The following is a 16,006-nucleotide window of genomic DNA, read 5'->3' as shown; positions in this document are numbered from 1 at the left end:
AACAGTAGTATAACTTTATTTTTTTAAATATTTTTCAGTACTTTGCGGTCAACTGCTATGCTTCTTCAAAGATACCGAAGACTTTTCAGCCAGCAAAGCGGCTACGGCACCGATCACAATTTTCAACGCCACTTGCGAAAGAGCCGATGATTATACTAAGAAGAAAAACGTCTTCAGGCTAAAGTGTTCTGATGGTTCAGAGTTTTTGTTCCTAGCACCAAACGCGCAGGATCTAGAAGAATGGGTTAACAAAATTTCATTCCATGCTAAACTACCTCCAAGCTTACAATTGTTAAGCTATGACGAGTCCCAAAAGGTTTGTACTGCAAAAGGGAATTCGTAACTTATTTCAAGCTGAACCTTTGAGTGTTATTCTTATCAATCTGATTGTCGACACTGCATCGACAATCAATTTCAGAATGAAAAACGTTTCACGATACTTTTATTCAATTGCAGGAGGGCTTGGATCGATTACAACAATCAACACCAGAGAACGCTGACGACAATGCGTCAACTGGTAGCAGTAGAGCATCGACTCCTGAACTTGAGCGTAAAAATTCTGTCATCAAGCGAGACTTGTCGCATCAACAATCACCGGCAAATATTCAAACTGAATTCCTACAGATGCATAGACAGAATCAGTATCACGACCCACGGGGACCAGATTTTATAATGATGCAAAAAGCCTCTGATACCCCAAAGACTCAAACGGAATTCTTACAAATGCATAGACAACAACTACTTGCCCAGCAACATCAACTGATACAACATGAACAAGCTGCCAGTCAGAGGGAACAGTACAGTCCACATTCAGTTGATAAACCACCAATTCCACCGAGGGGTGCTCCTCCTCCAATACCTATGCGATCACCGAGTATCGATAACCCAGTTCAAATGAGGCGCAACGGTAAACACAAATTGCACATTATTCAAATGTTTCGAAGAAACTCATCCACAAAACTGACAATGAATTTTATTTGATATGTTTAAAAATATTATGTGTTGAATAGTTTTTTAAAATTGACCAAAGAATTGATTTTGGAGATTCATATGTTGAACGTGTGAATGATCTGTCCAAAAATGTACATTGTATTCAATCGCGTTCGATGACTAAAAGGAGGACACAAATGACAGTTAGGATGTCCAGCATCAATGGCATAACAAATTCTCTGACGTTTGCCCATTTTTATAGCAAAAATATTGATTTTTTTTTTAAAGGTAAATTTTAACTAGCTGAGCAAACTCACTTTTTTCATACAAACTTGTTGAGCTATAACGCCTAATAGGTATCTTTATTGTAAGTTCAAATATCCAATCTTTTTCAAAACTTATTTATTTTCCCCTGTAATCTTAAATACTTAGCATTTCAATGAACATTGAACATTCTTAGTTTTCAAGAAAATGCATCATGGTATATGTATTTTCATAAAAAGAAATCGAACGTAGTTATTGTTTCAATTCAGGAGTATGATAAACTGAAAAGTATGAATTAGTTTTGGTATGCGAATATTGGCAAAATTAAAAATTTCTCATTAAATTAACAAAAATCTAAATTTAATTTATATACTATATATACGTATATACTTTTGTAGACATACAGATGTAGTACATGCCAATAGCAATATTTCCTTTAAAGCCGTATTAACGGGGGAAATAAGAAAAAAATTCAGAATCGCGCATTTTCCCGAACTTCATTGATACTAGATATGTTTAAATTATTCATAGGAAAAAGAAAACCCCCATATTGAGAACTGAACGCATTGAATAACTTCTTGAAACTGAAAAATGAATTGATTGTAGAGAATTAATTTCAACCTTTTAGTTCGAAATTCGAGACTCCTACTTCTACATAACAATTAAGGTCATCACCTCATTAATTATACAAACAGTTGGTCCCCTTAATATTCTTTATAGTTTGCTATCTTAAATTGTATGCACCAACAAATATTACCTCAATTTTCATGTGTTTCTTCAACTAGACTTTGAGCCGTACGTGCAGCAAGGTAGACCACAGTCATATCAACCTCGAAATACGAATTCAAATCATAACGGATCGAGTCAGCATCCGTCGAATGACGGTTGGAGAAGGCAAAGCAGTATAGATGTTACCATGCAGCAACAGCAACAACAACAGCAAGGTAAAAACACGTGAATAATTAAATTTTTTAGGGAATTAATAGACATTTTTTAAAGCTACAGAGTACCCTAGTTCAATATGTTACTTAAAAGTGTGTTGTATCATTTCCGTAAAATAATTTTTCAAATTTAATCTAGAAGTAGCACCTCCCCTGCCATCGACAGCCCCTCCGCCGACAAGAATGGGCAAGTGGAACAACCAAAATGATCCCGGTCAGTCAAGCACGAATGAGAATGCAAAAAAAAAAGCATTTTCTATACCTTGCCTGCGTCTTTCTTCGTTGTACCTAAATTTGTTTCCCTATATATTTCAACAGCGCATGTTTACCTATACCTTCTGTTATTCACAACGAACAATTTTGTTCCAAATAAGATATTCCCCGAAATATTCAGTTACAAGGATTACCATACTGGTACTATAATCAATACGATTTTATCATTTTTAAATATGTGAATAATCAAATTTCGTGTCTTACATCTTAGATCGGCACATAAAACCTACAAAGCAGACCCCTTCCTCATTTTCTCCTATATTTCAGGCCTAAAATTTTAGTTTCGTTATAATTTCAGTATGGGATGGATACATTTTTCCAGTTCACTTTTTGCCATTATTTATCTCACTCCATTTGTACATACAATCATTCCGATTTTTGTAAATAGCATCATAAATCCTACAATCAAATCACGCATGAGTTTGAAAAGAGTGTTTGACATTGTGATGACATAATTCGCAATGCCTTTGATTATCTAATTTTTTGTTAAAATTTATGTTTCAGCTTATGGAAATGTACCAATACACGCAAGACAGGTAAGATTTTATTTTTATACACATACATTTACCCAAAGAAAAGTGTTGGATTGTTTTTCGCTACGTATTCATATGTAAATATATGTCCCAAGCTTTTCTTTCGGCAATTTGTATTACATAGATCTTTCAATTAGATTGTTCGATGTCAAATAATTATAAGATCTGGAGTGTCTTTCCAACTTTATAACTATCACTGTATGAGTGATTGAATAGGTACAACACCATGGAAGGTTCGAAAATGGTTGAATTTTGATCATTTAATGTCTCGACAACTAATTATTCACTACGATTGGGATTTGTTTTATTCAAAAGTATGTATGTCAAGTTTTATTGACATTTTTCTTCCATTTTTTATCAGATTCGATCAATGGGGGGCATTGTTATGTACGATAACGTCGACTATTTCGCTGCGTGACATGTTTTGAAGTGCCCATGATATATCAAAACCGCACAACCGATTTTCTTCAAATTTTAAGAATGAATTTTTGGATACTTTATTCTCTGCCACAATCCAATTTTTTGATTTTTAACTAAACAGCGACAGATTGAGGTTCAAATTCAATTATTCGTAAAAAATGTACGACTTTTGTGTGATTACCAAAAAAAAAGTGGGATCCTGGCAAAAGATAAACTACCTAGGAATTTTGTTTCCAAATTTGAAGTAAATCCTTTGGACGGTTTTTGAGATATTGTGACTACCACAAGACATGTCACGGAACAAAATAGTTGGTGTTATTTTCAGTAACAATGCTTCCTATTGATTGATTCTAAAATATGTGCATGAAATTCGATCTACTACTACTTATCAATAAAACAAACCCCAATAGAATTGAATTACTGGTTGTCATCATATGACTGCACAAAATTTACCCACTTTCTCAGGCGTCTACTATTGTATACCCCCTCAATCGTTAGTCTTCGAAAGTTTTTCCATGATTGCATATTTTCAACACCCTAATTGAACAATTTTCTTATCTATAGGGAAGTCAACAAACGGTCAATTCTTTTACCGGAAGACCAGCTTCGCTACCTCCTTATGTAGCACCGCCACCAGCTGGAGGTCAAGGTGCACAGGGTTTATCTGTCGTCGACAGTAGAAGAGCGTCGGAAAGTGGATCGGAGAGTGAACAGAGTACAGGAAGTCGTAAGGATAGAGATAGCAAGCGCAGTTCTGTACTGAGTAACTTATTCGGCAGAAGAAAGAAGCCATCACAATCGTAGCGATTTGACGGAGATAAGCGAAAAAAATAAAATAAAACAAGCCAATGAGAATGAAGAAAAATCAGAAATTAATAAATGAACATGAGTTATTCGAAAGATTATTTAAACGTGAACAAAACAAATTCATTCATCATTTCCAACAGTAAGTTATATACATCAATATTATAAATATCATGAACCGTTTTTCATTATTCTCTCGCCAATTTGTAGAACGCACTTTTTTTTTAAATGTTCTTCCTTGATTCACATATTATTGTTCATCTATTATTTTGTGAGAGAAGATGAACGGCTATATAGAGAAAGATGAAGAGAGTATTTAATGCTTCTTAGAAATGAGAATATCAGGCGTTATTCTTCAACACGGAGATTAAATTTTTTGAGATACCGATGAAAATTCAATATTATAGTAGCTATTGAGGAACTCTCATTGCGATATAGAAATTTGTTTATAATGATTTAAATACCCTATCAACTTTGAAATAAAACGTGTTGCATCAACGTCGAGTTATGTATTACATTACAAAACTGAAAACAAAACTTCGTATGAATAGAGGTTGATTTCAATATCTTGTCTCAAGGGTCATAATCAATAATCCTTATGGTGTGTTTTGAAACGTACCTGACTTGATATCGAGCAAAGGAGTAAATAATGAGTATAATCAATCGAATTTACAGAATTTGAAGACATGTTTGTCAACGATAAGTCTTCATGATAATCATTGTGAAGTTTATATGTGTACACAATAAAATATACAATTTATGCATATATATACACAATATAATATAATATGTAGTAAAAGACTCGTTCCACGTACGTTCGTGGGCCTTGTACATATTGCCACATTTCCTGATTAATTCTATCAGTTATTTGTTAAAAACTCCATAACATTTATTGTTAGTACAGAAAATTATTAATTTGCTACTTTCGACGGGGAAGTAACTGGAGGCGTTGAGTTCACAATATCTTATGATTCCTCTTGTTTGAGTCCTATTTAAATTTTATCAGGAACGACTTGATTGTACGGACACGTTTAAATAGCAACGCCCAACACGAACGGACTCGAAATCGCAGGCGAACAATCCATCCTCTGCATTTTTATATTATAGTGTGTATATAAATAATATACATGAAATATAGATGTCATAATATATGCCAAAACTGTTAAATATGTATTTGAGAACACCGAATTGTATTTTTGGGGCCAATGTTTATACACTGTATTAAATAATAAACATAACATTTTTTTTTTCTTTTCGATTTTTGGTTTTCTTCTCTTGAAGAATAATATTGCATTTATATTATACTTTCAGAGTTTACATTATATTGAACATATATTATATCAGTTGCTCCAGTTAATTTAAATTTGTAAAGTATATTAACGCTATGTATACAGAAAATACATTATTATATTATATGAGTAATATTTTACATCCAGGCAGTACTAGTGTGTATGATGTAGGTATGTAGAAACAAGATCAAAATGTAATAAAATACAATAAAAATATTTAGAAACTTGAAGTAATATACACATATTACATAGCAACCGTTCATTCTACAATCTCAAGATATTTTCATCTTCGATTAAATAAATACCATCCATCAAAAATAGATTACTTTTTGACTTGTCTATCTGTACCGTAGATTACGTAGGTCTTCAATGCTTTGCGCGAATCTGTTATTGCAAATTGTCCATCACATTCAAAACAGAAAACATTGGGACCGAACAATGTGATACTCGGTTACGTGACTAATTTATTGACACAGCGTAGCTGCAGCGTGATTGAAAGGTTAATTCTGCAACCGAATTCTGAATGAGTGTGAAAAAAACTTGTTGAAATATCATTGCTTGGTCCTCAGTAGATATATCCCTGATGTACTGATACAATTTTGTTTGCTCAATTTGTGGTGAATGTTTAGTAAAACTATTATGTTCCTAAACTCTTGTCTTGTCCAACGAAAGTCCTTGTGCTGTGTTTTCTTAATCAGTTTCCTGGCTATAGGCTGTAGGAGACTAAAATTCGAGAAAGTGAAAAGTTACGAAATTTTTTTGTAACTCGTCCCCAAAAGTACGCCAACATCATTGCGGGCTGTAACAACAGTTGTGAATATAAAATACTTATGTTTTTAGGATAAAATACTTAATCTCAAATAAAAAAAAAAAAAAAAAACAGACTTTTCCAGATTTATTGTTAACTTGTATTGTACATGAATGTGTACGTAAATGGAATATTACATATTATTAACTCTTTGAAACTTGTTGAGAAATTCTTATTTGCATGGCAATTCGTTTGACCTTTCTTATCGTGGCTAATTCTGCCCTTGTCAAAAAACTATGTCTCTCAAAGAATGCAAGTATTGTATTAGCTGCAGTTACTACATCTTCTGGTTTCACATTCACAGTCTCATCTAAATTGGCATCATCGTCTTCTGAAAAACAATAAGAAACCGGTATTGCATAGTTAAAAATTTTTAACAATTATGTTTATAAATGAATTTACAAAAACAATATTGAAAATATTTTTACAAAGTACAGTGCAAACTTATTCACCCAGTTCATCGTTCTCCTCAACCATTTTAATAATTTCTTCATTTGTCGGCATTTGTGCGAACGCATTATCATTGTTCTTAATCCATTCGTGCACAATTTCTTTTTTTGCAGTTTTATAGCTATCAATTTGTTGCAAAAGATTCAAAAGATCTTGATCAGTTATGCCTTGATTTGAGGTTGTCGTTTCTGTCTTAATGTCACATATTTGATTGTCGGACTGTGGATTTTTGTCAGAAATGATCTCTTTACTAGGAGTGACTTCATCCCAAGCGTCGCTCAACCAATATATAACATCTCTAATGTTTACAGACTTCAAATGTGTACCAACTGAAAACCCATTTTCTTGGGCATATAAAATTGATCTCAGAAGCAGTGATGTGTAACGTCTTTTCAAGTTATCAGTCGTTCCACGATCTGATAGGTGGACAGATGTTTTATTATGTGGTAAATAATATGCTTTGATATCATTCACCGAAATAACTTCGTTCTTAGAATCAGATGTAGCATCGTTAACCAAAAGCTCTGCTTTTAAAGGAAGGCCGCTTTCTCTTAAAAAAGTTGTAACCTGGGGTACAAATACTTCCTTGAACCAAATTTTAAAAATATTAATGGTCATCATTGCGCTTGGTTCACCCGTATAGTAAACTGGAAGCGTGGATTTAGATATGTTTTTCAAAGCCCTTGGTTTAGGATACCTTCCAATGACGATTAACGGGAGTTTTAGCGATGCATTTGAGTTGTAGCAGGTCATCACTGTAACTCTGTCTTTATTCTGATGAAGTGCCATAGCTTCGCGATCTTTTTCTTCGGTTAAATTACGAGATGGGAGCATCTTATAATACAAATCAGCTTCAGTTGCATTAAAAATTTGACTAGCTACAACCTCTTCATCCTTGCAGTGTAATGGATATTCTTGAATAAAAATTTTATCTGTTGGTGTTTCGATAGGATTGTAACCTATTACCCGGATTCGATTATCATTTCGTCTAATAAGATCTAGGTTTTCAGAATCATTTTTCTCTGCCACAGTTCTCGAAGGTTGTGTTTTATTTGTGTTAGCAATTTCCCACTCCACTTTCTCTATTAACGGATTTTCTGAAAGAAAAAAATTTTCTCTTGATTCAGCTATGTTAGTGTAAGCTGGTATTTGTTTGTGATTCTCATTTTGCATAAAACTTGTATCCATGGGATCTTTCTCCTCCTTGGGAGATTTCTGTGATAACGTTGTACAATTTGTACCAGTTTCATTGGTATTTGAAATTTCGTTTTTGTTTCGACTTTCGTGTTTGGAAATTTCAGAAACTTCTGGTAGAAAAATTCTTTCTGTTGGTTCAACTATATTAGTGGAAGTTTTACTTTGTTTTGAACCCACAGTTTGGAAATTTTTTTCTTTCTCCAAAGATAATGCTTTATGATTTAAATCAATTTCATCGTTGGTAGAAATTTCACCCTCAGAAACTTTTTCTTGTTTTACAATTATCGGAAATTTTTGCATAACAATTGTTTCTGCTGGTGCAACTTTGATATTGTGGTCTTCAGTTTGCTGAAGGCACACAGCTTCACGTTCTTGGTCCTCTATGGAAGTACATGCAGATAACATTTGATAATATAAATCAGTTTCGTCAACCTGAACAATATTAGTCCCAGGCTCTTCCTTTTTTATGATTAATGGAAACTCTTCTACAAACATTTCATCACCTGGTTCATCTTCAGCTTTATTGTCACAAATAAGTTTTTGTATATCAAATCTAGATTTCCATTTGCTTAGCCATCCTTCACTTGCTACAAAGTTTACCATAGTCCCATCTTCCATTTCCTTAGACAGTTCTAATGCTTTCGCTAGACAATGAATTAGACTTAATTTTAATGGATGAAAAGAAATAAAGTTCTAATTACGAGCATCGCTGTCGCAAAGTGTGCATATTTCTATAAAATGTCCGGATATACAGATATATATAATTTGTTTTACTTGCAGAATGGTAAGTTAAACAGGTAGCGGTTTTTGAAAATGATTTGAAATATACAGATTGTGTTTACCTCTGATAACAGGGCCATTGACAGGAGCTCCTCTAAATCGCATTTCCTGAAACCAGGTGTACAAAGCTTTTTCGAGTTGTTCAAACCGAGATTTTCGAACTCGTTTTGTTTTCATCGATCTGGTGTTGCTCAATTTTTCTAATTCTTGCCGATTCTGTCTCCAATTTCTAATTGTCCTTGGGTCAACACCATACTCTTGTGCAATAGTTGTTGTCGAACATCCAACATCGTTGTCTAGTGTTTTCAAAATTGTCAACTTTTCATGGACAGTCAGATTTTTTCGCTTTCTTACTTTTAGCTCATTTTCATTATTACCTTGCATTTTCTTATTATTCGGTCTCTAGCTGCGGTATATTGCAAAAATTATAGGTGCACTCAAATTAAAGTTTAAACAGTATCCAGTAAACGATTTGTTTTTCCATCTTCTCCATAAACAATTGTTATGAAATCAACGCATTGACTAGACATTTGAAAGATCGCCAATCGTTTGGTGAATCCAATGTGACTTTGCGTGTACGCAGAGATATATGTATGTACACCAATTTCATATAAGTATGTACAGTAATATAGAGTGATTAGCTAACGGTCGAATATCTCACGCGCATGCCTTAAATTTCTAGCGTAAATGCAATTGTTTTGTCAAGACGAACAACCGTCATAAGTTCCGCTCTAAGTCTCTACTGTACAATGCAACCTCAACCGGCCTCATCTGTCAAAATTTGTTGTGACGGTTGAACAACTTAACGAAACAACTGTTTTTGCTCTAAAATTGTAACGCATGCGCGTTCGACCATTCGACCGTTAGCTAATCATTCCGTATATTCGTATAGAATCGAAACTCGCAATATGTTTGAAAGCGGCAATAGGTTGCCAAAAGTGAATAGGCATAAGCTCCATATAATTAGCCCCTCATTAACACTCAAATGAGTTTTTTTATTTAAATCGCCTCTCGGTTGTCTGTAATAATTGAAACAATAAATTCCCAAAAAAAACCGACTGTAGTTAGGCACTGGTCCCGGGAGTTTGTCCTATCACAGTGCCAATTTTCCGTACCGGCAATGGTCGTTGGTCCATTGTAGGCACTGATATATATATACACTGGATTGGATTTAAGCGTGGTGCCGTCACGCCAATTGAACGGTAGCCATTTTGTACAGATTCTTGTCACTTCAGATATATATAAATATATACGTGATATATGTATGTGTATATAATCGATTGTGTTGGAAAATTACAGTAACAATTATTGAGGTAACAATGAGTACCTGCGTTTTTTGCAAAACAAAGCAATGAAAATATTGTGGGCTATCATTTCACAAGTGAGTATACAGCGCTGAAGCGTTCTGCAAATGATAACTTGCAGAGGTTATGTCAGCATACGAAGTATTTACTAATTATATTTAACGAGTATTATAACGTACGAATCGTGTCAGTAAAAATTCACAATATTTGAATTATGAACCGATCTGATTATAATTGAAATTGAAAACTCGGGTATTATTGACTCAGGGATTAAATTATAATTCGATATGTAGATTTCCCGTGAAAGATGTGTTGCGCCTTCAGCAGTGGTTAAAAGAAATGAAGAGGAAGGACTGGAAGCCAAACCGAAATAGCACATTGTGTTCGGCTCATTTTACAAATGACTGCTTTGATAGGACAGGATTCCTAATTACATTGAAAAAGAACAGTGTACCAACTATATTTGACAACCCAAAATCAGAGTGTTCATCTTGTCACCGATTAAGGGAATATGGACGTGGCTATTCATTCTTCAAGTAAGTACCGTTACTCAATGCAACATAACGTGTGAATTAATAAATTTAAACTTTGCTTGTTATGTAGGTTCCCATTGGATGAACCTGATATTATGAAGCAGTGGATCGCAAATATAAACATTGGTCCGTGGTCTCCATCAAGTGATAGCTTTCTGTGTTCCGACCACTTTGAACTCTCTTGCTTTCAGAAGAAAAGTAAAAATTATATAACTTTACGAAAAGGCAGTATCCCAACGTTATTTGGTAAGATCTGAAACTATTAATCCCTTTTAGGTCAGAGAAAACTCAGTGTGCATAAAGACACGTTGATGTGATGCACTATTGCGTCAATGTCGTCGAAGCGGTTAATTACCTACAGATTATAAAGTGCTCTGTTACAGAAAAATCGTGTGTGACACATTTCTGTGTATTTCCATTGTCGTTATTTATTAGTAACTTATCTGTAGGTGAAAACTTGCAGCAGACCGAATTTCAGGATGAATCCAATCGGCCCACCACAGTGAATGTAACCAAATTACATGAGCACCTACACATTTGTACCTGATTTGCATGCTCAGATATGTACATCTTTTTTATTTTCTTTTGATTGTGCTTGTAACTTTTTCTTCATGTGAATGGATTGTGGATTGATACTACTAATTATATTGTTTTGGTTTATCGCACGCAACTCTATAAAAATTCCTTAACGTTTGCAAGGAATGTTTTATTCTCCATATTTTTGAATAAAGTTTTTACTCACCCAATTCGATATAGTTTAATTCAAAACTTTTTTTACATGTCTTAAGCTCCACTTTGATGATCAATGGATGGTAAATGAATTCCCTAACGGTTGAATTAGTGTTATACAAATTTTTGAATAATCCGTATGAAATTCAGCCCACCATAGGATAAAGGATAATGGACGGAAACTTCTTAGAATTGAGGACTTCTTTTGAACATAAAGAAAAATCACGCTTAAATACAAGTTTTTCGTCATATTATTTAATGATCTTTTACATCATATAATTGTAAATAATAATATACCTTCGAAAAAATGATTTGTTCTTCATTTAATGTATCAAACATTATTTTACTCGTCAAAAACTTTTTTGTGTGACGAATATATCGTTAGATTTAAATAGCATATTTTACGCAGTTCAAATCTAGCGCGCATTCTGTGACAACTTTCTGTACAAGATGGCGGAAATTCAAGTGTTCAATTGGACACACGAGCTTACACGTAGAGTATACGGTAATATCCAATCCAGTGTATATATATATCAGTGATTGTAGGTGATTCATAACGCAATTGCAATGTTTGACAAGTAAGAGAGCAAAGGACCATCGGAAGAAAAATTGTAGTAACTCGATGTGTCTTGCTTTACATCAATTACTACGTTTAATTAAAAATTTTTATATAACTGCTATGGCCATTGCGTTAATGACATTGATTTTATAATAAACCTTGCGTTATATATTGTGTTGTTTGATTTACGAAATTGCATATCGTACAGTATTGATTTTATCTCACCATTTTCATAATTTGTTGGATTACAAGGTATACCTTTTCAAAAAGTTTCCATCTACCAGGAGTCGGTGGCAGCACTCTATAGTCCGACCAAGTTGATAGCCCACCACGGCCTTGCAAAACATTTGTTGGATTGCCGCGGGTCGAAGCTGTTACATACCTGTAACAATTATTAAAATTATTTATTTTCTGAGCTCACAGATTTAAGCTATTATACTATGAAGTATGTAGTATTAATAACACATAAGTCAAGTATATCATATCAATGGCTATTAACTATTACTAATAGTTATAATATTAATTTGAATCGACAGCAATATATGTGAAATATAATACTAATGTTTTTCATTGTTTAACCTTCACATATTTTTATTATTTTCACAATTTTCACTATGTTTGATATTTTTTATTTATTTAACAATATTTCCAGTTTATTCTTAATAATTACATGCAGTTATATATCATGGAACAATTTTAACACTGTTAGATAAAGGCCATGTATCTATCTATCTATTTTTCCCTTTCTCTCTCTCTCCCACTTCTTGTCCTAGGGGATTTTCACCGCTTGCACCTTGTAGTTTGTTCTCGAGTCGTATTCATTAGAGTATTCATGACACCATGGTCGTATTAAGGTGACACACCGGTAATATCTGCTGTCGACAGATACCAAAGATTTGTTTGCTACTTGTTGACAAAATATTGAATGAGAAGAAATGAATTTAGAATTATTAGGTGAGCTATCTTATATATTCAGTAAACATTTCACAAAATTATATTATACTTGAATTAATTGATATATTTTTCAGAATCCTTTGGGCAAAATTATCCCGAAGTAAGTTGTTTTTTTCTGGTAAAACTTTATTAGTATTATAACCTAATATTGCAATACTACAGATTTACTCTCTTTTTTTCCAGGAATTCGATGGAACTTTGGATTGCATATCTCTTGCAGTAACCTGTGCGTTCAATAAAAGAGGAACACTGCTCGCTGTAGGATGCAATGATGGAAGGATAGTAATTTGGGATTTTCTAACTCGAGGCATAGCAAAGATAATCAGTGCTCACGTGCATCCCGTTTGTTCTATAAGGTAAGAAAAAAAAGTTTCAGCATAAGTTACACTAACATAAGTTATTCTCATGTTACATTGAGTGTTGGTAAAACTTTTTTAATTTTTCTCATGTAAATTTGAATTATAGATAATTTCACCAATGCCTTGGTCTCAATACAGTAATTATGGAATTTGTATTTAATCATAAAGCAGAACTGATGTACTAATGAAAAATTAACTTGTAAACAAAATTGGCAAGACAGAATGGCTTTGGAAAATGGGCAAAGTTCATAGATTTTTTAATTCTTGAAACAGTTTGCTAAAGACTGTGAAAAATATATTATGAAATAACATTACAATTATATATATGTTATACATCGCATCTAATATTTACCTGCCTTCGTCTTTCATTTATACTTACTTGCCGTATTTTTTAATTTTATATTATGTCTGCACAGCTGGTCAAGAAATGGACATAAGCTCCTCAGTGCTTCTACAGACAACAATGTTTGCATCTGGGATGTTCTCTCAGGAGAATGTGACCAAAAATATAGATTTCCGTCACCTATATTAAAGGTTCAATTTCACCCAAGAAATGCTAACAAATTTCTGGTTTGTCCCATGAGACATGCTGCTGTTTTGGTAAAAATCGAAGGCACACACAGGGTCATACCTCTCGAGGAAGATGTATGTATTTACACTCTTTATCAGAGCTGGAAACGAAACTCAAATAACTGTCACGATTGACATTTAGTCATGCTCATATCAGCAGTCTTTAATTTTTGATGTGACATATGAGATGAGAGCTGTAATTTAAAGGTTATTGGCCCATTCATTGATTAGCTTAGTAAAATGTTCATGAAAAGTTTCTAATATTCTAAGGGCTTAAATGAAAGTAAATCAACTCCCTTGAGTGGAGACTTTGGCAAATTTGTTAATGGTTCCGTTTTTATTTGTTCATTTTTTTCCATCCGAACAGCTCATGTTGCCTAATAGTCCAGCAGCGTTCTTACGATTATTGATCCGTTGATAGACTTCTTAGAAAAACTGCTTTGAACTACTTTGCACATTTTTTTTCATATCAAAAGACTGAAAATTTTGCTGGGAAATACGTAGTACCATTGTGTAAAAATTGATTCGAAAGAATTTTTGACTCACCTTCTTTTGGTCTGAAAATGCAAATGATAAATAAAAGTGATTTTACTTTATTTTATTTTTTTTTACAATTTTATAAAAGTTTCCCCTCTTTTTCTGTGAAATGTCAAAGCTATATCAATATCATATGAGGCCCTGATTTATAATTTTTTAAATCAAATCGACAGCAAGAAACCTTAATTAACCGTTTACCTTGTTTATTTTACAGAGTGACTTGAATATAGTAGCATCATTTAACAGGCGAGGAGATTACATATTTACTGGTAATGCTAGAGGAAGAATACTAGTTCTAAACTCAGAAAGTCTAGCTGTTAAAGCCTCTTACAAAATATCTCAAGGCACAGCCAGTAATACAGCTGTAAAAAGTATAGAGTTTGCTAGACGAGGAGACTGTTATCTTGTCAATACTTCGGACAGAGTTATAAGAGTTTACGATAGTACGGAAGTTCTGGCCTGTGGCAAGGATGGGGAGCCAGAACCTATCCAAAAATTACAAGATTTGGTCAACAAAACAATGTGGAAGAAGTGTTGCTTTTCAGGAGACGGTGAATATGTTTGTGCTGGTTCTGCAAGACAACATGCTCTCTACATCTGGGAAAAAAGTATTGGAAATTTAGTAAAAATATTACATGGAACCAAAGGAGAGCTTCTGCTTGATGTTGTGGTAAGAACACGTCAATCTGAACCAATTTTCAGCTCTGCAATCCCGGACTGGAGCATTTTTTTTCACGTAAAATTCAGTAACTGCTTTTATCATCAAAAAATCCCTTTTTATATTTTACTGGTTTTTCTCTATCAAACAATTACCATCATCAAATTTTTTCCTACGAACTTGTATAATAAACAAATTTTCATTACTAATCCATTATAAACTATATTGCTATATTGCTGTCAATAATTTGATGTCAAAATTATTTTCACTAGTGGCATCCGGTGAGACCAATAATTGCTTCAATATCATCTGGAGTGGTTTCTATTTGGGCTCAAAACCAGGTTGAAAATTGGTCAGCATTTGCTCCTGATTTCAAAGAGCTAGATGAAAATGTTGAATACGAGGAAAGAGAAAGTGAGTTTGATTTGAGTGATGAAGACAAGTCTGTGGTCCAAGGGGAAGAGGCGCAAGATGAAGAAATCGAAGTTGACGTAGCTGCAATTGACAGGGTGGCTGCATTTTGTAGTTCTGACGAAGAAACTGAAAACATTGGGTCACTTCAATTTTTGCCAATTTCACCCGATGTTGAAGAGTCAGAAGACACACAATCCACACCTCAAGAACCTCCAGTAAAAAAACATCGCTCCCATGATATCAATCTGCAAGGGGCACCAACCGATGGTTTGTTTTCAAGATTTTACAAGAAATGAATACATTTCGGCCTAACAGTATTCCAAGAATTGTTTTTATAGAATAGAAGGAAACACTTATGAGTTATTGTTGTAGTTTCAAAATGGCTTTTATCACTTTTGATCCACTTTCAACGATTTTATCATTTTGTTTTGACAAAAATATCATACCTAATACATTCGCGTTGTCATTCAATAGTACAGGAGTATAATGTTTTTTTACAGAAACTCATCCACTTTTAAACAAAGGAAAGGACAAACCAGCAGCAAAAAAAGGTAGACCTAGGCTTGAACATCGGAAAGGAAAATGAATGTATGTATTAGCCAAATTTATGTAAAGTTTTCTAAATAAATTGTCTCCTAATTTTAACATCAACCTTTCACATACAATTTTTCATTCTACATCTACAATAATTTCGTCACTG

The 16,006-nt window shown here is 33.6% G+C and overlaps 4 protein-coding genes across 18 annotated transcripts in view; 3 read left to right on the top strand and 1 right to left on the bottom strand.

Moving 5' to 3' along the window:
* Positions 1 to 5,692, top strand: part of LOC107218472 (spectrin beta chain, non-erythrocytic 1) — an 80,142-nt gene extending 74,450 nt beyond the window's left edge. For 9 of the 10 annotated variants that reach the window (XM_046745053.1, XM_046745052.1, XM_046745051.1 and 6 more), the window contains 6 exons: positions 39 to 316; positions 457 to 907; positions 1,980 to 2,138; positions 2,275 to 2,349; positions 2,913 to 2,944; positions 3,926 to 5,692. In XM_046745053.1, the coding sequence (XP_046601009.1) occupies positions 39 to 316; positions 457 to 907; positions 1,980 to 2,138; positions 2,275 to 2,349; positions 2,913 to 2,944; positions 3,926 to 4,165 (1,235 nt within the window). In that variant the 3' untranslated portion in view covers positions 4,166 to 5,692. The remainder of the gene's footprint in view (positions 1 to 38; positions 317 to 456; positions 908 to 1,979; positions 2,139 to 2,274; positions 2,350 to 2,912; positions 2,945 to 3,925) is intronic. The other variant, XM_046745048.1, reaches the window with a different exon arrangement.
* On the bottom strand, positions 4,554 to 9,532 carry LOC124295358 (jerky protein homolog-like). 6 transcript variants are annotated; one of them, XM_046745062.1, is made up of 5 exons: positions 8,752 to 9,532; positions 8,413 to 8,553; positions 6,715 to 8,289; positions 6,460 to 6,593; positions 4,554 to 6,253 (listed from the first exon to the last, which is right to left on the bottom strand). In XM_046745062.1, the coding sequence occupies exons 1-5, from the start codon at positions 9,071 to 9,073 to the stop codon at positions 6,161 to 6,163; spliced, it is 2,265 nt and encodes a 754-aa protein (XP_046601018.1). In that variant the 5' UTR covers positions 9,074 to 9,532; the 3' UTR covers positions 4,554 to 6,160. The 6 variants fall into 6 exon arrangements, with proteins under 6 accessions (XP_046601018.1, XP_046601020.1, XP_046601019.1 ...); XM_046745064.1 differs by having other exon boundaries at positions 6,715 to 7,809; positions 8,752 to 9,531; XM_046745063.1 differs by having other exon boundaries at positions 6,715 to 8,553; positions 8,752 to 9,007; positions 9,067 to 9,531.
* Positions 9,533 to 10,094: 562 nt separating this feature from the next.
* On the top strand, positions 10,095 to 11,308 carry LOC124295356 (THAP domain-containing protein 1-like). The gene is made up of 4 exons (XM_046745043.1): positions 10,095 to 10,116; positions 10,287 to 10,529; positions 10,597 to 10,772; positions 10,976 to 11,308. The coding sequence occupies exons 2-4, from the start codon at positions 10,333 to 10,335 to the stop codon at positions 11,071 to 11,073; spliced, it is 471 nt and encodes a 156-aa protein (XP_046600999.1). The 5' UTR covers positions 10,095 to 10,116; positions 10,287 to 10,332; the 3' UTR covers positions 11,074 to 11,308.
* Positions 11,309 to 12,625: 1,317 nt separating this feature from the next.
* On the top strand, positions 12,626 to 15,957 carry LOC107218473 (retinoblastoma-binding protein 5 homolog). The gene is made up of 7 exons (XM_015656362.2): positions 12,626 to 12,768; positions 12,843 to 12,868; positions 12,952 to 13,124; positions 13,544 to 13,772; positions 14,449 to 14,904; positions 15,165 to 15,573; positions 15,807 to 15,957. The coding sequence occupies exons 1-7, from the start codon at positions 12,750 to 12,752 to the stop codon at positions 15,890 to 15,892; spliced, it is 1,398 nt and encodes a 465-aa protein (XP_015511848.1). The 5' UTR covers positions 12,626 to 12,749; the 3' UTR covers positions 15,893 to 15,957.
* Positions 15,958 to 16,006: the final 49 nt, after the last annotated feature.

Source organism: Neodiprion lecontei, chromosome 7 (assembly GCF_021901455.1).
Source record: "Neodiprion lecontei isolate iyNeoLeco1 chromosome 7, iyNeoLeco1.1, whole genome shotgun sequence".
NCBI lineage: Eukaryota > Metazoa > Arthropoda > Insecta > Hymenoptera > Diprionidae > Neodiprion > Neodiprion lecontei.
This window is presented reverse-complemented; position numbering and strand designations above follow the sequence as displayed.